The following is a 20,113-nucleotide window of genomic DNA, read 5'->3' as shown; positions in this document are numbered from 1 at the left end:
ACGCCCAGAACATTTCTGTAGAAAGATAACGCAGGCAGCCGAGTGAAGTAACAGACTGAAGTGGGGAGAGACAGGAGATTGAGACATCAGAAAGGATGCTGATACAGTAATCCAGTTAGGATATGATGAATGATTGCACTCACATGGTAGCGGTTTGGATGGAGAAGAAAGGGTGGATCTTGGTGATGTTGTGAAGATAAGACAGGAAGGTTTTGGTAATGGATTGGATATGTGGGGTGAACGAGAGATCGGAGACAAGGATGGCAACATGGTTGTGAGCTTGTGAGACGGGAAGGATGGTAGTGCCGTCCACAGTAACGGGAAAGTCAGGGCGAGAACAAGGTTTGGGAGGGAAGATAAGGAGCTCAGTCTTGGACTATAATGAGTTTTAGATGGCGGGAGGACATCCAGGTGGAGATGTCCTGAAGGGAGGAGGAGATGCGAGCCTGGAGGGAGGGAGAGAGAACAGGGAAGGAGATGAAGATTTGGGTATCATCTACATAGAGATGATAGTTGAAGCCGTGGGAGCGAATGAGTTTACCAAGGGAGTGAGTATAGATGGAGAACAGAAGGAGACCAAGAACTGACCCTTGAGGAACCCCTACAGTTAGGGGTTAAGAAGGGGAGAAGGAACCCACGAAGGATACTGAGAATGAACCGCCAGAGAGATAAGAGAAGAACCAGAAGACGACGGAGTCAGTGAAGCCAACGTGTGGAAAAGAAGGGGATGGTCTACAGGGTCAAAGGCAGTTGAGAGGTTGAGGAGGATTAGGATAGAGTAGGAGCCATTTTGAATGAATCACTGAATGGACAGGAAGACCTACTAATAATATAATTGATTATTATCCATTAATAATAATCATTATATATCAATAATATATAAAAAGTCTACATTTGTACATGAGTGTTGGGGACAGGAATGAATGAATGAATCAATCAATCAATGACATTTATTGAGCTCTTTTTGGGTGCAGAGCACTGTATTAAGCCCTTGGGAAAGTACAATACAACAGAGTTGGTAGACAAATTCCTTGCCCTTGATGAATTTACAATCTAGAAGGGGAAAAAGACATTAAGATAAATAAATAAATTGTGGAAATTCAATCAATGGGATTTATTGAGTGCTTTCTATGTGCAGAGCACTGTTCCAAACACTTAAGGAAATATTCAAGATATAAGATCATGTGCTAGGCTGACACAATTGGGGCATTGTGAAATGGGGGAAGACTTCCTGGATGAGATGAGATTTTAGGGTGTTTAGTAGAGCTTGCTGGCACCAAATCATCCAGGTTGTTCCCCAAGTTGTATTTCTCCACCGAGACCCCAGTGTTTACTACCGGTCAGGCTTCTGCACTCCATCCTGAGCACTCCATCCTTATCTCAGGGCTGAACCACATGGTCTAATTTCCTCCCGAGACTTGTTGTTCCTGAGAGGTCTTGGGAGCTTCCTCCCACAGGGCTGAACATGAAATGAGTGGGTCTTTCTGGCTGCTCTGCTATTCATAATTATAATAATTGTAGGCTTTGTTAAATGCTCACTATGTGCCAAGCACTTTGCCAGTTATAACAAAATCAGAAGAGCAACATGGCCTAGTGGAAAGAGCCCAGGCCAGGGAGTCAGGCCTTCTAATCTCAGCTCTGCCACTTGCCTGCTGTGTGACCTTGGGCAAGTCATTTAATTTCTCTGTGCCTCACTTACCTAATCGGTAAAATGAGGATTCAATACCTGTTCTTCCTCCTACTTAGACTATGAGTTTCAAGTGGGAGAGGGACTGTAACCAACCTGATAAACTTGTATCTACCCCAGTGCTTAATACAGTGCTCACCGTGTTGTAAGCACTTAACAAATACAATAATAATAATATCAGACACAGCCCCTTTCCTACATTAGACAGAGGCTCTGCATCTTCGCTTTTGCCACATATTTGATCTGAGGTTTTGGTGCGGGCTAATTTGGTTCTGGTCACTGGCAGAGCCAGTTTATCCTACTCTGGGGCAACCCGGGATGGGGTCAAGGGAGGAAAGCCTTCCAAGAAAACCATAAAGAGCTTGAGGCAATGAACAGAATGAATAGGTTCAGCCTCACCCCTTGGTCTCCAGCTCCCAGCCCTGGGTTCTTTGGTGTAGGAGGGGACAGGCTTCTCTGAAAGGGAGTGGCTTGAAGCTGCAAAACAACATTGATCAGCTGGATGGTTTTCTTTTTAACCAGCCTAAGAAGTGCGAATTTTCTGGGTTTTCTTTTCCTGCCTCTTAAGCCATGTCTGGGCCCTCAAACCTGAATTTCCTGGAAAATGCAACACTTTCTATAGCACTTCCTTTGGCCTCACCCTTTGTTCTGTCTAAAAAATGCTCAGTTTGTTCCCTTATAACAAAATGATTCCATGCCAGGCAACATATATTTGTTATACTGTTATAACAATAACAGTGCATAACAATACAGTCATTGTTACATTGTTATACTGTAATCTCCCAAGTGCTAGTTCAGTGTTCTGCACACAGTAAGCACTCAATAAATATGATTGACTAACATACTCTGGTAGCAAAAATGGTTTCTCTCCCAGAGGCTAAATCAAGAAGCTTAAAGAGTAAAAAATGTCTGCTTGTCATCAATAATAAACGTGTTTTTATTAAATACTTACTATGTGCCAAGTAGAGTAGATATGTGCCTAGCACTGGGGTAACTACAAGATCATGAGGTCTTACATGGGACTCACAGTCTAAGTAGGTGGGAAAACAGGTATTGAATCCCCATTTTACAGATGAGGGAACTGAGGCCCAGACAAGTTAAGTGATTTGTCAAAGATGCACAGCAGACAAGTGGCAGAGCAGAATTAGAACCTGTGATTCCGATGCCCAAGGTCTTTCCACCAGCCCACACTCCTTCACTAGACATCCTGAACCTTTAAATTAGGGCTTATCTTCCAGTAAATGGAAAGAAGGACCAGCAGATAAAAGGTTAAGTATTACTTCATGTTTCTAGGTTTAGAAATCTTAGCTTGACTTCTGAGTAACTCTGGACATTCCATTGAAATGTTCCAGATGTCAGACTGATGGATTAAAAATCACCCTGAGAAGAACTCAGAAAGGTAGCTGGGCAATAATGTCATAATTTGGTGTATGTGACCCTCCAGTAGAATGTTTCCTATTATTAACATGAAAATAATAATGATAATAATAAAAATAATAAAAAGTATTTGTTATGGGAATGTGTCTACCAACTCTGTTGTACTCTCCCAAGTGCTGAAAACAGTGCTCTGCACAGTAAGCACTCAATAAATATCCTGATTGATGAATTAAGTGCTTACTATATGGTAAATTCTGAGATGGATACAAGAGAATCAACTCAGTCATAATCTCTGTTCCCCATGGGATCACCCTCTAAGAGGTAGGGATAGCAAGAATTTCCATTCCCATTTTACAGATGAGCAAACTGAGACACAGAGTGCCTTGAGTGTTCTTGCAGTCCACACAGCAGACCAGAGACAGAGCTAGGATTAGAATCTAGCTCCCCTGACTATCTTGAGAAGCACATAACCTAGTGGAAAGAACCTGGGCCTGGCAGTTAGAAAACCTGGATTCTAATCCCAGCTCCACCATTTGTCTACTAGGTGACTTTGGACAAGTTGCTTATCTGTACCTCAATTTCCCAGACTGTAAGATCACTGAGGGAATGGATCTGTTTATTGTTGTAGTGTACTCTCCCAAGTGCTTAGCACAGTGCTCTGCACACAGTATATGCTCAGTAAATACTACCGAATGAATGAAATGGGGATTAAATTAGACTCTCTCCTATTTAAGACTGTGAGACTCACGTGGGACAAGGACAATATTCAACCTCGGTATTTTGAATCTACTCCACTGGTTGGCACACAGAAAGCGCTTAACAAGTACCATGCTTACCAATACCAGTCACGTTATATATTCTCATTTCTATATTTGTACCACTTTCTACTACATATTCTTGTTCTGCTCCCACTATTTGTAAATCATTTTCAACTACTTGCCTCCTCCATCAGATTGGAAGCTTCTTGAGGGCAGGGAACATATATGTCTTGCTACTGCTGTGCTCTTCCAAGCACTTGAGCTGAGGGTAACCAGATCGTCTCAGAGTGGAAAAGTGGAAAACCAGTACAAGAAAGAAAGATGCTACTGGAACTTCTGTAAAATCCCATATTTTCCATTAAAAATTATTCTTCATTTTATGGTTTCATTTTTTCCCTCTCACGAGGCATTTAATAAAGATCCTGTCAGGTCCTTTAAAGCCTTTTGACTTAAATGATGTCTCATCTAAATGCCTCATTCTCTTATGACTGTGTTAGTGACTGCTCATTTAATAGCCTGGTCCCCTTTAGCGGATCTTTCCCTTCCAAAAGTTTGACCTTACAAGTGATTTAACCCCCCGAAACCCATCCCACTGACAAAATCATTTGACTAAATAGCTGGCTCGTTTGGATTTATTTTCTCTCAGCTGTTCCCTGTGTCAAATGGACTTAGCTGACAAGTAAAAAAAAAAATCGACAGCTATTTTCTACCTGTCCACACCACTGGTTCCCGTGAGCAGTTGACCAACAAGCTGGATTCTGCTTCATACATCATCACAGCACTAACGATTTGGGACCCAGAGCTCAGCTGGTGGTGCTATTGATGATCTGTGAGGCAGGAAAGAACATCTGCTACTCTCCAGGTTCTTTCCAGGAGATGTAGGGTGGCAAAGCCTCTGTTCAATTCAAAGTGCAGCCTCGCTTGGTGAATGCATCTTCTTATTAGTCTGAACACATTGCTCTTTATAATGAGGCAGGAGCAGTTTCCAGAATAGATTTTTAAGCCTCTGTGGTGTCTTTCATACTATCTGTGGTCATTAGGAAGGGCAAATTTGGCTGGGACACCAGGGTTATGTCATCCTCCTTTGGAAAGGGGCCACAGGGGAGCCTATTAAGTGTGGGGGCTTTATTTGGCATCCTCTTCTGAGTAAGACTTTCTACTCTGTCACCCAATCCTGCTCACGTTGCCAGTTCTTGAATGGGAGCTTGATCCTGCTGTTGAGACCAGGAAACCCCAGCACGAGGAAGGCTTTATGTTCCAGGCTTCCTCATCAGAAGAGCCATCGGTTCCTTCTAGCCTTCCAGGATTTGATCAATAGTATATACTGCATGTCTACTGAGTATGCAGAGCCCTGTACTAAGGACTTGTTAGAGTCCACTACGATCACTAGACATGCCCTTCAGGAGCTTACAACTGAGCAGAGGAAAACAAACACTAAAATAAAATACAGAGAGGAAAAAGAAAGAAAAGTAGCCATGCACACAAGTTGAAGCTTAAGTAATAGTGCTTAGAGTTTGATTTGCACATGTTAGTACATATTAATTTGGATAGGATACCTCTGGGAATTCTAAGAGTGAATTACAAAGCAGAATACCTTTTTTGGTGTAGGAAGAACTAATTCATTAATTCATTCAATAGTATTTATTAAGAGCGTACTGTGTGCAGAGCACTGTACTAAGTGCTTAGAAAGTACAATATGCAATAAAGAGAAACAATCCCTGACCTCAATGGGTTTACAGTCTAGAGGCGTGGGGAGACAGACAACAAAACAAGTCAACAGGTATCAATTTAAATAAATAGATGGCATCTGGAAGCAGGTTTACCTGCCATGGCAATAGGATTTGAACCTGGGCCACTTTGACCCTCAGGCCTTTGAGCAACCAACCAAGTTGGGCTGACCGTTTGAACCCACGGGCTGCTGCTGGAGAGGACAAATCAGCCTCCTTTTACCCTCGCTCAGAACAAATGACAATAGTTTGGCAGCATCAGGTTTATTAATAGCGTTGTCATTTTAACCTCAGCCTTCACCTTTTGTTCCTGTATGGAATTATGAATGCAAGGAGGGGGGCATAATTCACTACCGATTGATTGAATGGGGTAGTTCTGTTGGTGGTGAATTCAGTGTGGACTGTTGATGGACTTCTAGCTTATCAGCAGACTAAACATTGCAACAAAGTGGGAAAATGCTGTTGTGTGTCTCCAGGGAGTTGTTCCATGATTGTGTTTTTTGTGTTGTTATTGTTTTTGTTGTAGTTATTTTGGTTTTTCATGGCATTTGTTAAGTACTCACTTTGTGCCAAGGACTTTGCTAAGCAGTGGGGATAGATAAGGATAATCAGTTTGCGCCCAGCCCATGTCCCACATGGGGATCGCTGTCTGAACCACCATTTTACAGATGAGGAAACTGAGGCACAGAGAAGTGAAGTGACTTGTCCAAGGTCACACAGCAGATAAGTGGTGGAGCTAGGATTAAAACCCAAGTCCTTCTGCTCCCAAGTCCCATGCTCTAACCATTAAGCATGCTGCTTCTATAGTCTCTGCTTCTGAATGTCTTGACCTACTACTTGACACACACTTTCATATCAGCCAAGGCATATCTTCTGAATACTGCCTTAAAAAATAGTATTGGATTGCACATTCAGTTTTATGTGCCTTAAAATACATTACATAAGCACATACATGGGACGAATGGATTTAGCCTGATTATTCTGTTTAAAATGATCAGCTGGAGAGCCAGGTGCTTTAAACAAATACCTATTACAGGTGATGTTACCTGGAGAGGGGCAGTAAGCCTACTTAAGTTCCTGTAGCAGCTAGTGCCAGGTATGTCTGAAGAGACAATGCCAGAGGAGTATTTTGACTAGCAAGTCGACCTTGTTAAGCTTTATTACATAAAGTGAGAGTGAGCAAGATCTTTATTGGGGCTAATGAATTCCATTTTCCTTTCTCCTTAAAGCTCGGGCTTACAATTCTCTGACACAAAATGGCATGTTTTCCTTTGTTTTGGGAATCACCCCTTGTCAGCAGGGCAGCTGTAACTTTTTTAAGGGTCTCCTCTGAGGTTGGCAAGGCAATGGGATCTTAACTCTTGCCTAGCCTGAAGTGCTGAGATCTTCAGAAAATGCCTGGAAAAGGGAGGGACTTAGGACCCTGGAGTGGAAGCTTTTTAGCATCACTTTCTCCCACTCTGTCTGTGTGTCTCTTCCTCTCTCTTGCTTTCTGCTCCTTTTTTTGCCAAGGAGTAGGTTAAGAAATGCCCAACTTTTATTCCTATCTTGACAAGGATGTAGAAGGGAAGATTGCCAACCTAAAAACAGAAAGAGGACCAGGTGGTGTGGGGGGAAGCTCGGGCAAGAGGAAAAGAAAGAGAGAGAGGATGAGGATCTGTGTACCTTAAGCTGCAATATCAACCGGTGGGGTTTCTGGTGCCGATAGCTCTGCCTACCCCACAGGGCTCGGGAGAGGCAACTAACTGCCGTGTTTGGGGAGAGGGCAAGTCAAACTAGTGGGGGAACCCCTTCCCCAAAGATCTTGGGTATTCGGGCTGCTCCTAGAGAGGGCATGGCATGAGAGCCCTTTCTCAACTTGCTGCTTTGAAAGATGCTTTGCAGAGCACACTGTTTGTTTTCATCCTTCTGAACTTGGATTCTCCATCCGTTACTTCTTTCTCTCTCTCGCTCTCAAAAAAAAAAAAATCCTATTCTTTGCTCTCTTCTATTTCCATCTTCATTTGATTTCTACAAGTGTTTTCTTCTCTCCATAGTAGCTCCCACAGATCCCAGCTGCAGCTCATTTGGACAGATGTGATTTTGGTTTGGGAGCACAGCGAGGGGAGATTGGGTGGACTGGGGGGCCAGCAAGATTCTCACCAAACCCTCTGAATTGCTTCTCTTTATGTGGACGTCTACCAGAGAAACGATCTGACTGTTGCCTTTGAAATGGCTGGGAAAGTTCTCCTGATATACCTGACTATCTACCCTGCCCTCCAGATCAGGTGAGAATGCTTACTTGGCTATTTAACCTCCTCAACCTCCTCCTCTGTCCCCCCCACCTTGCAACCCTTCCCTCAAGCCCTTTGAATTAACCCATCAACCTCTGTCTCCCTCCCATCCCCCAGCCTTTCCCCAGCCCCGTTCTCATTCTCAGAAGGTGAAATCTGTGCAGTCCCCCTGCTGCTGCCTACTTGCTCGTGATGGCCTCTGCCCCTGAGGCTCACTGCCTGCCAGGTGACAGAGAAGGAGTTAATACATCTGGAAATGTCCTTTAAACTGAAGGAGGGAGGAAGAAAGGTTCTTAGGAACCACTGTCCTGAGCCAGGGCTAGATTGATGCTCTCCCTCTTTTCCTCCCTCCCTCACTCCTTCCCTCTCAGCAGGCACAGCCTCTCCCTTTGGGCCTCTCCCTAGCTAAAAAAAATCCATCCCTTCCACAAGGGCCACAGGCAAGGTCAGGGTCCCTTTCCCACCCCCTTGCAATCCTCCATGCTGGGGGGAGGGGGGGTGGGCGGGGGCGGGGAGCGGCAGAGAGGGCAGTCTGGCAACATTTAAGGCCCTTTCCAATCTCCCCTGCCTGGTTTGCTGGGGAATTAATTTTTGCCCCATTAACAAAGGGGCTGATTTAGGAGATGGTAATGCTGTAGCCGGGAGTAGGGGGATTGTTACCAAGCTGCGTGGGAATGTCACACTGCACAAGCTCATATTCATTTCTCTTTCTCTCTCTCTCTCTCTCTCCTTCCTTTCTCTCTTTCTCTCTCTCTGTCTCTCTCTCCTCTCCCTCTCCTTGCTTTTGGGCCAAGTCAGTGCCTCCCCCAAGGCTGCATGCCGCCTCCACCGAGCCCGCCAGAACCTGGGCGTCCTGGCAAGGAGCAGAGAGTTCTCTTCCCCAGCTTCGCGACACGGATGTTGTCTAAGCCTCTGGGGGAGGGTATTTTTTTAAGCCTTCTCTGATTTCTAAAGCAACGAGCTCAGAATAGATTTCGATTCTCAAAAAGTCGAAGCAGCAGGTTTTCTTTCCGTTCTTTGCTTTCCCTCATTCCCTCTTTGGATCTTTTGAGTTTGCCTGGGAAAAAGAAATAGAGCCTGAGCTATGCTGTCATTTCTGTAAGGAAAAAAGTGATCTTTCTCTCCATGTAGTTTGTTTTCAAATGCTGTCCTGCCTGGACTTTCCTTTCACACCCTAGTGCTTTGTTTTTCCCAAATTGCCACTTTTCTGTTGGTCACCTCTATTCTGATGCACCTGGGGTACAAGGATGGAGAGATCAGGGGAGGTGAAGATTCTCGGATTTGAAAGGCTAGGGAATTTAATTATATATATACTTGTCTCTAGAGTGTAAACTCCTAATGGGCAGGGAACCTGTCTCCCAACTCTGTTGTCTTGTACACTCCCAAGTGCTTAATACAGTGCTCTGCATACAGTAAGCGCTCAACAAGTACCCTCCCTGAGACCTCCTGGCTTGTTATCTTGAGGGCAAGGGAATCAAAGGTGTCTCGTTCATCTAGGGGAGGGACCTGAGTCGGAGAGCCTCAGGTTGACCCTGGATTTTAACTAGCCGGAGCGAGACATAGCAGAGTGGAGATGTACTCCACAGGTAGGAATCTCACTGTCTCTGGGGAGCTTCCCCATGCCCCAACCCAGCTCTTCATGCCGACTGGTGTCTGAAACCACAGGATGTGGTGAGAGGGGATTTGAACCCTATCTGGGAGCAGACAATTTGTAAAGCTTTGCTGCAAATAGGGATGGAAGCCCAAAGCACAAATGTCTTCAAGTTTTTGCTAGTCCTACTGGTGAGCGTTATTGCTGGATGGGGAAAAGAGCATGTTATCAGCAGACCATTCCTCTCAGGGCCCCTGGGAAGTAGGATTTTACTGACTGGAGCTCATTGGCAGAATAAGGCAATTTAAAGCAGATCAAATTCCTTTACAAATGCCTTCAGGGGTCGGGAGCGTGAAACCTAGTCGCTTTAGTCCATGGGTGGCAGTGTCTATCCTAGGGCACATTGCTACACCCAGAGGAGGGGTGTAGGGCTGGGTCCTAGGTCTGAAGCCTTCCAGATTTTCTGAGTTTAAGGCTTGGGTGTGGGCCTTTCAAACTGAGAGCTTTGTGAGGGTAGAAGGAGATACCTAGGCACCTGCATGCTCAGTGCCAGCCTGGGATACCAGGTCCCTAGTGAAAAAACTCTAGCAGCTTTAATAAATTCCATGCCTTGTCATCTGTAGAGCTTTTGTTCTGAATGATCATTCTCTTCCCCAGACTACACCCTCATCAAAAAGCTGGGGACTGTCACTTTTGAAATCCCTGGAGATTTGGGGGTTTTGGTTCCCCTCAAAGAGACTTCAGAAGGGTCTTGGAAAGAGGGACCATTTAGGATATAATATTCAAAGGTGACAAACATCTTTTCCTGTAAAGTGTAGGCTCCATTTCTCTCCCGTCTCCTGTTGAGAGTATGCATTTTTGGTATTAGAAATGATGTAGATTTTTCCCATTTATCTGTTAATTACCCTTTGAATTAATGGAAACGTTGCTAAGAGCTTAACACATTCCAGAGTGATGCTGGGGCTTCCCACTCTCCAATTACATGATCTCTGGCTCCAGGGTTCTTCAGGATTTCTAGGGGTTGGACTTGGTCTCTACTCTGCTCTCCACCCTCTCAGTCCCATCACCAAGGCACTCCTGGAGTGTCACTCGTCTCCATCCCCATCCCCTGGCACTCTACACTGGCACATGACTTGGCCTCTCACTTGCGTCTTCCTCTTTCTTGTCCTTTGGATTTGGACCAGTGGTTTGATGGATGTGATTCGGCAAGGCATTGAGGTTAATCCTCCTCCCCAAACCTGCTATTCTGATAGCTCTGCCCCTTCAGGGTGGCAGTAAGAAAAATTCAGGTGAATGCTGAGTCCCTGCTTTAGGGTTTGGTCATCAATTCCAAATTCCACCTGAATCCACAAAACATGACCTAATTTTTGTGTATCTACCCACGGGCTGAGTACAGGGATTGGCACATAGAAAGCACTTCTTAACAAATACTCTTTTTTATTACTTGTAAACTTCTTGAGAACAGGGATTGTCTACCTACTCTATTGTGGTCTCCCAAGGGCTTCCTACAGTGTTGGGCACACGGTGAACATTCAATAAATACCAGTGAGTGACTGAATGAGGTAAGGATCCATCATCTAACAGGTTTGTAGGGTCAGCAGCTCAGAAGGTCAAGCCCTAATGCTTATTCCTCCCCTTAATTGGTTTGCTCAAGATAAATCAGGATTATCCATTCAGTTCAAATAGGAGCCCCTAACTACTGTTTGAATAACCACTTAGCTTCTCTGTGCCTCAATTTCCTCATATCTTTTCTCTCCTACTTGGACTGCGACACTCATGTAGGACAGCAACTGTGTCCAACCTGATTATCTTGAACCAATCCCACTACACAGTCCCTTCCTTGTCACATAAGTAGGTCCTTAACAAATACAACTCTCATTATTACTAGCTTTCCTTTGTCCTTCCTAAACTTTTTATAAGCTCTTTGAGGGCAGGGATCAGTGTGGCTCAGTGGAAAGAGCACGGGCTTTGGAGTCATAGGTGATGGGTTCGAATCCTGGTTCCACCACTTGTCAGCTGTGTGACTGTGGGCAAGTTACTTCACTTCTCTGTGCCTCAGTTCCCTCATCTGTAAAATGGGGATTATTTGAGCCCCATGTGGGACAACCTGATTCCCTTGTGTCTACCCCAGCGCTTAGAACAGTGCTCTGCACATAGTAAGTGCTTAACAAATACCAACATTATTATTATTATTATTATCATGTCTACTGGCTCCATTCATTCAATCGTATTTATTAAGCGCTTACTCTGGGCAGAGCACTGTACTAAATGCTTGGAAGAGTACAGTATAAAAATAAACATACTTTCTCAAGTGCTGAGTATAATGCCAAGCACAGAGTGACTCCTCAGTGAATACCATTGTGAATTAACTGATTGGTCTTTTCACCACACATTAAATCACAGTTTGTCCCCCTCCCTTTTGGACACCCATCTGCCTATAGCTCCACTACTTCCGAGAAAGTCATCAGCCATTACCCATCAAAGACGGGCTCAAAGTACACAGCTACAAAAAACACCAAGTGCCTTGAACAGCTCCCGGACACTGTGTCTGGATTGCTCCAGTGAGCAGCCAGCCTCCAGGGCCAGGACCGTGTCTCCAGCATGCCCTGGGCTCCTGCAGTTCCAGAAATTGCTTCAAGCGAACAAATTGTCCTTTCTTCAAGTGGCCAGTGATTCCCAGGCACAGTGACAAGTTCTATAAGAGGAACATACTCTCCAGTGAGTAAGCAGACATATACATCTGGAACTGAACACTGCATTTGTCCTCTAACCCCTCTACCTATCACCCCTCATGTGCTGGAGGCACACACCACCCCCTATGCCCCCAGCCGTCAGCTCTCTGAGGCAGCTCCTCTCCCAAAGCAAAATCCCTACAGCACTGCAGCTGCTCGTTCAGGTGAGGCTGAGCAGCCCTGTACAGAGAAAAGAGACAGAACCCTTCCTGGAGCCCGAGTGTATGACAATGAATCCTAACTAAAATATCATGGCCAGAGGTGGAATTGGCAGAAGCAAAAAGTCTACTAGTAGTGGCCGTGTATTCATCTTGGTTTTGCTAGGAGGGTCCATGTAACGTTCTGGGTTTTGCTAGGAGTGGCAATGTTCTGAGTTTTGCAACCTGACTTCTCCATTGCAGCAGGCTCACGTGGAGATCCTGCCATAGGCATCCATGTGGCTTGACCTGGATCCGGTCATTCACTCCACCTCCAAGGAGTGTTCCCTTCTGGGGAAGCAGGGACCTTCCTTTGGAACCTGGGGAAAGTTCTCTGGTTTTACTCCATAGAAACCTTAGGAGTGTCTTGAGAAGTCTGTCCTGAGGAGCCTGTCTGCAGCTCTGGACTTCTCCAGGTATGAATCGCTGAGCCTAAGAAGAATGGGTTTGAGGTTCCTATCAATCAATCATATTTATTGGGTAATTACTGAGGCTCATCTCAAATAGTATTTATTGGGTACTTAATGTGGGCAGGATACAGTATCAAGGGCTCGGGAGAGCACTATAGCAGCATGGCTTAGTGGAAAGAGCACAGACCTGGGAGTCAGAGGTTGTGGATTCTAATCCCAGTTTTGCGACTAAGCTGTGTGACTTTGGGCATATCACTTAACTTCTCTGTGCCTCAATTACCACATCTGAAAAAGGGGGATTAAGACTGTGAGCCCCACATGGGACAACCTGATTACCCTGTATCTCCCCCAGTGTTTAGAAGAGTGCTTGGCACATAGTAAGTGATCAACAAATACCATGATTATTATTATTTATAGGGTACGTAGATGTGACCACTTTGCTGAAGTAGTTTATAATCTAGTTGGGGAGAAAGAAGATCCCCAAATAAATTACAGGTATGAGAAACAACAGTGTATAAGGAGGATGTGTACATAGGTAGGGTGAAGAGACAGAATTTAAAGCTTACTGTGGGCAGAGAATATGTCTGTTTCATTATTATATTGTACTCTCCCAAGCACTTAGGATAGTGCTTTACTGAGTAAATGCTCAGTAAATACCACTGAATGAATGAAGTGCTATGGGATAAGTAGGGAAGTGTCAAGGTGGGGAAATAATTGGTCTGTTTGTGTGTTTTTACGGACCTTGTTAAGTGCTTACTTTCTCTTAAGCAACATTCTAAGTGCTAGTGAATATACAAGGTAATCACTTTGGACTTTATCCCTGGCCCACATGGTGCTCATATTCTAAGTAGGTGAGAGAACAGTTACTGAATCCCCATTTTATCCTCATCAGTGGGATTTATGGGATTTACCATGTGCTGAGTTCTATGCTAAGTATTTGGGAGAGTACAATACAAAAGAGTTGGTAAACACTTTCCTGCCCAAAATGAGCTTACAGTCTAGAGAGGGAGAAAGACATTAATATAAATAACGTATTATTTATAGAAATGTACATAATTTCTGTTGGGCCACCCACATGTTCAATCTGTCACCAAATCCTGTTGGTTCAACCTCCACGACATGACTAAGATGCACCCTTTCCTCTCCATCCAAACTGCTATCACATTAATCCAAGCACTTATCCTCTCCCACATTTATTATCGTATCAACCTCCTTGCTGACCTCCCTCCCTCCTGTCTCTTCCTGCTCCGGTCCATATTTCACTCTGCTGCCCAGATCATTTTTCTACAAAAACGCTAAGTCCTTGTTTCCCCACTCCTCAAGAGACTCCATTGGCTACCCATCCACCTCCCCATCAAACAGAAACTCCTTATCATTGGCTTTAAAGCAATCACCTTGCCCTCTCCTACCTTATCTTGCTGCTTTCCTACTACAACTTAGCCCGCACACTTCGCTCCTCTAATGCCAACTCACCCATTCTACCTCCATCTCATCTATCTTGCTGCTCACCTCTCGCCCACATCCTGCCTCCTGTCCTACCTCTTCGTAACTGGCAGACAATGACTCTCCCAACCTTCAAAGCCTTATTGAGGGCACATCTCTTCCAAGAGGCCTTTCCTGACTAAACCCTCATTTATTTTTCTTCCACTCTCTTCTGTGTGGCTCAGTGGAAAGAGCCTGGCTTGGGTTTGAATCCCGGTTCTGCCACTTGTCAGCTGTGTGACAGTGGGCAAGTCACTTAACTTCTCTGTGCCTCAGTTCCCTCATCTGTAAAATGGGGATTAACTGTGAGCCTCACGTGGGACAACCTGATTATCCTGTATCTCCCCCAGCGCTTAGAACAGTGCTCTGCACATAGTAAGCGCTTAACAAATACCAACATTATTATTATTTGCACCCTTTATTCATTCATTCATTCAAGCATATTTATTAAGTGCTTACTGTGTGCAGAGCACTGTACTAAGCGCTTGGGCAAGTGCAATTTGGCAGCAGGTAGAGACAACTCTACTCAACAATGGGCTCACAATCTAGAAGGGGGAGGCAGACAACAAAACAAAACAAGTGGACAGGCATCCACAACATCAAAATAGATCAATAGAATTATAGATACATTCACATCATTAATGAAATAAATAGAATAATGAATAGGTACAAATATATACAAGTGCTGTGGGGAGGGGAAAGGGGTATCCCTCACTCAGCTTGAAAGCACTTATGTCCATATCTGTAATTTATTTATGATGTCTGTCCTCCCACTCTAGATTGTAAGGTCGGTGGGGGCAGGGAATGTCTACTACCTCTGTTATATTTTACTCTCAAGCACTTAGTACAGTGCTCTGCACATGAGCACTCAATAAAAGCAATGATTGATTGGGGCAAATATCAAGTGCCCACGAGGTCACAAATCCAAGTACACAGATGACACCAAAGGAAGAGGGAGCACTGGAAAAGTGGGCTTAATCGGGGAAGGCCTCTTAGAGGAGATGTGGCCTCAATAAATCTATGAAGGTGGGGAGAATAGTGGTCTGTCATATATAGAGGGGGAAGGAGTGCTGGGCCATTTTATACTTGAGCAAACTGAGGCACAGAAAAGTTAATCGACTTGCCCAAAGACAGAGCAAAGTGGCAGAGCTGGGATTAGAACTCAGAAGTGACTTCAAGGTTCACATTTTTTCCCCTAGGCCACACTGCTGTTCTAAATAAGATGGAGGTATGAGAGAGTCGGCCTTAAAACTCTATTACAGGACAGAAAATGACAGTATAAACTGGATTTCTTTTAAAAGTTCTCCATCCTTTCAATACCTTTGCCCCATGAAATATTGCAGGGCTGAATTTAACTTCCTAAATAGGGGAGGATCTTGTGGTTTTGTGTTTTTCCTCTCAGCTCAGTCCTCTAGACTGTTAGCTCATCCTCTAGACTATGAGCTCCTTGTGGGTAGGGAATGTCTATCAACTCTCTCATGTTGTACTCTCCCAAGGGCATAGAACAGGGCTTGGCACACACTAAACTCTCAAAAAATTCACTTGATAGATTAATTGATGGCAGTTCACAGAACTGGCGTGTTCAGCCAAGAGTCAGAAAGACTTTCCCCAGACCAGGAGACTCGGTTCCCTCCAGTCAAGTGGGAGCTGGCCTTTAAGTGAGGAGCTGGGCCACCTTCCATTGTCTCCCTGGTGGGACTAATAATAATAACAATATAACTGTGGTATTCATTAAGCACTTACTCTGTGCCAGGCATTGTACTAAGTGCTGGGTGTGAATACAAGCAAGGACATCATCTCTGTCCCATATGGAGCTCATAGTCTTAATCCCCATTTTACAGATGAGGTAAGTGAGGCACAGAGAAGGGAAGTGTCTCACCTCAGATCACACAGCAGACAAGTGGCAGAGGCAGAATTAGAACCCAGGTCCTTCTGACTCCCAAACCTATACTCTATCCACTAGGTAACACTGCTTCTCTACAACCAAGGTAGACCACCTGGGCCTGGCTCTGTGCTCACCTTTGGAGTCGTTCAGACCATTAACCCTGTCCTTGTAGCTAGAGGACCATATGTACTCAATATATACTTTTTCTTCCAATAAGAGATGTAGGGCAGCTAATGAAACTGGCCAGTATCCTGAGGAGACACAGATTAATCTCTGGCACCCCCAGACTTCCCTAGGACTCAGTATTTCACCTTAAGCTGAAGGTGTCAATGCCACCCTCCCTCAGGAGATTGGGAGATCTAGGGGTGATAGATAGAGCACTTTGAGCTACTTGGATGAAAAGCAACACTAGGCCGCAACTTTTATTACATACTGAACGAGTGATTTAGCCTGCTCCAGTATTTTAGAAAATCACCAAGTAGTTTTTGTGTGTTATTTTTAAATAGCGTTTAAGTGCTTACTATGTGCCGGACACTGTACTGATCGCTGGGGTAGATACACGTTAACAAGTTGGACACAGTCCACGTCCCACAAAGAGCTCAGACTCCAGTCTTATTTCTCATTTTACAGATGAGGTACTTGAGGCATAGAGAAGTGAAATGACTTCCCCAAGGTCACACAGCAGATAAGTGGCAGAGCTAGGATTAGAACTCAGACCCTTCTGACTCTGAGCTTACACTACTTCACTAGTCTGACAGGGCACTGATCTCCAAATTCTTAATTGTGAACCTGTCTCAGCTGAAAGACTCGCTCTCTGGTAGATTTCTGGGTTCTGTTTCATTAGGATGACTGACTTTTAAAATGGAGGGATCCAAGGATAGATCTGGATTTGAATCTCCCTCTACTCTCTCTCCCTGACTAAGGAGTCATTTATTGGCTCTAGCAATCTCACTGCTGCCTCTGCCAGCAATCCCATCATTCAATCAACCAATGATATTGATTGAGTGCCTAATGTATGCAGCGCTCTGTACTAAGCGTTTGGGAGAGTACAATACAATAGAATTGGTAGCCTGATCCCTGCTCTCAAGGAGCTTACAATCTAGTGGTGGAGTTTATAATCTTGCAGTGGAGTTCTTCTTTGTATCTTATTGCCACTGTAGGAGAGAGGATTCTGGGCTGGATGACCCATTGGCTGAGTCAGGTTTCAATCAACAGTATTCACTGAGTCTGTACTGGTTGCAGAGCACTTCCCTAAGCACTTGGCAGAGTACAATAGATGTAAGTGGCACTGCTAACTGACCTAGGCTATGATAAGAAAGAAGAGAAGGGAAAGAAAGAAAAAGAAAGAAACCCAAAAAACCCTTCCTAGAGCTGAGAGCTTGAGAAGCAAGAAGCCAAGTGACGCTTTTCTCTACAGAGATCTCATGTCATGGTGTTTTTGCAACTCTGTGGCTGGGTGACACTCTTTCCTTACTCTGCGTCTGTTTTCCCCAGGACAGACAGTACGGAGGAGTACGACTATGATTATCTCAGCATCAATAAGACCTGGGTCCTGACGCCAAGGACCCACGAGACCGATGCCACCCAGATCCTGAACACACTGCTACTGAACTATGACAACAAGCTGAGACCTGACATTGGCAGTAAGTACTGATCAGAGCTGGTCTCCTCCAAGATGGCCTCTGTGTGGGAGGAGGGGTCACCTCAGGGGAGTTGGAGGGCAACTATTAGTCCAAGGGAATGAGTTTCAGGGGGATTAAAAATCACAGCCTGTTTCCCCAGTGAAAGCTGAGTTCTCTGCCTCATAGACTGGACCCCAGCAGTTAGATCCTATCCATGCCAGCCCCAGAGGTTGCTGGGAATGACTTTCCTCCAACTCCAGATCCATGTTCTAGTTTGGGGGGGAAATTCATCATCTCCCCTTTCCCTAGTTTCTAGATTGGTTGAGGTAGGGAAGCAGGTTGATCTGGTGGGAATGGATCTCCTGGGGATCCCCAGCCTAGACCAACCCCCTTCTCACCTCCTTGGTACTTGCCCTCCCTGTGCATTTCACCTTTCGCTCCACCTACAACTTACTTATGCCTACCTTGTTCTGATTTCAGTCAAGCCCACGTACATCGATGTGGATATTTATGTGAACAGCATTGGTCCAGTGTCTGTCATCCAGATGGTGAGTTCTGGGGCCTGGGGGGGGGTGGGGGGGGAATCTTTGGAAGAATGGGGGAATATGGGAATTGCTGAGGGAAAAAGAGGAAATTAAGTCTTTAGAGCAGATAGACTTTCAGATTATCAATTTTGCAAATGACTTCCATTCCACTAACACCTTTAGGTTATAAGTCCTCTCATTGTTCTCCAGCCTTCCTCCCACCCCACTCTTATCTGCCTCATTTCTGTAGGCAAATTGACAGTCTGGTGGCCCTGCCATACTGGGAGGCAAATCCCTTCCTTGAGCCTCTCCAGAGCCCTGGGGATTTCTGCTTCTCCAACTACTCCAAATTTCTCACTGGTTTTAAGACTTTCAAAGAATGGGGACCTCCACAAGCCACTTAAGTAGGCTGAAACGCTCCCTAGCCTCACCTGGCCTATTATCCTTGATGCTATTCATGGGAAAAGGATAGATGGATGAAAAGGAGACCCTAAAGCCTGTCACAAAGAGAAACACTTTTCTTTAAAGTCATCTTGGGATATGAGGGATGAAGAAGGGCAAAAACAGGGGACATGGAAACATTTTGACAATGTGACATTTGTAAACACAGTTTGCTGCAGAAGCAGCCTCCTCTGATCTTGATCTTTCCAGTAAGTAGTAGCACTAATTGTTAAGTGCTTACTATGTGCAGAGGACTGTTCTAAGCCCTGGGGTAGACACAGGGGAATCAGGTTGTTCCACGTGGGGCTCACAGTCTTAATCCCCATTTTACAGATGAGGTAACTGAGGCACAGAGAAGTTAAGAGACTTGCCCATAGTCACACAGCTGACAAGTGGCAGAGCCGGGATTCGAACCCATGACCTCTGACTCCAAAGCCCAGGCTCTTTCCACTGAGCCACACTGCTGCTTACTATGTGCAGAGCACTGTACTAGGTGCTTGGGAGAGTACAATACAACATAGTTGTCAGATGAGTTCTCTACCCACAAGGAGCTTACAGTCTAGAGAGGAAGACAGATATTAATATATACATAATTTATGGGTATAAATTCCACTAAGTATATAAATATAGGTATCAATATCTATACAAATGTAAACCAATGGAAGATGTGGCTCTGGGCTAGGGAGCAGGATGGCTCTCCCTGCCTGTGGCCTCCCTCCTCTCTTTCCTGGCAGCAAGATGTGACCCTCTAAGACTGCTTAAGTGGCTTGGGGTGAGAGAGTGTGGAGGAAGGAGTAACTGCCCCCCACCCACTTCCTTTTTCTCACTCACTTCCCAGCTCCTTTTCTTGTCCAAAAATGGACTAGCAAAGGTGAGTAGGGATGGAGGACTTGAAGAAGCAGCCAGGCCAAGAAGGGAACAGGCCAGGAGACATCATCAGGAGTCAGGATCTGAGGCAGAGATTGGGAGGGGATTGAGGGCATCTAGTGAAGGACTCCTGCCAGACAACAAAAGGCACCCCAGTTCATCAAGCTTCATTGCATCTTGAGGGTATTGATGTGACCTGAAATCTGGACCCCGATGGTAGCCATTCCCCAGAATATTTAACTCCTGCTCAGGGGGTATAGAGATCTACAGGAACCTGCTGCAGAAGGCTTTACACTCTCCATCCCCATCATTATAACGCTGGGGTAAGTCAATGAACTGTTTGCAATTCCTTAAATGTGTACCTCTAGCCCTTCAAGAGGTAAAATAGCAGTCTTTTTTGGTTGTGTATTTTTCTATCAGGTACCTAATTATTTCCAATGTATGGGTGCCATCTTCTCATGTTGAGTGTGGGGAAAATATGAGGTGAGCAGGCAAGATGTCAGGCTTTGGGGAGCAAAAGAGAATGAAAATTGGTTCAGA

General features: G+C 44.9%; 1 protein-coding gene across 3 annotated transcripts in view; it reads left to right on the top strand.

Annotated features, from left to right (window-relative positions):
* Positions 1–6,663: 6,663 nt before the first annotated feature.
* The window catches only part of LOC100083627 (gamma-aminobutyric acid receptor subunit gamma-4), a 70,122-nt gene continuing 56,672 nt past the window's right edge, over positions 6,664–20,113 (top strand). Inside the window, exons 1-4 of one of the 3 annotated variants that reach the window (XM_029067894.2) lie at positions 6,664–6,718; positions 7,734–7,816; positions 17,614–17,762; positions 18,222–18,289. In XM_029067894.2, coding sequence (XP_028923727.1) covers positions 7,761–7,816; positions 17,614–17,762; positions 18,222–18,289 — 273 coding nt within the window. In that variant the 5' untranslated portion in view covers positions 6,664–6,718; positions 7,734–7,760. Of the gene's footprint in view, positions 6,719–7,039; positions 7,152–7,733; positions 7,817–17,613; positions 17,763–18,221; positions 18,290–20,113 lie in introns of those variants that run through there. The other 2 variants (XM_039912396.1, XM_007671554.4) reach the window with 2 other exon arrangements.

The sequence above is a fragment of the Ornithorhynchus anatinus genome, chromosome 6, assembly GCF_004115215.2.
Source record: "Ornithorhynchus anatinus isolate Pmale09 chromosome 6, mOrnAna1.pri.v4, whole genome shotgun sequence".
Taxonomy (NCBI): Eukaryota; Metazoa; Chordata; class Mammalia; order Monotremata; family Ornithorhynchidae; genus Ornithorhynchus; species Ornithorhynchus anatinus.
The sequence above is the reverse complement of the archived record's forward strand: the minus strand, read 5'-3'. Positions and strand labels throughout refer to the sequence as shown.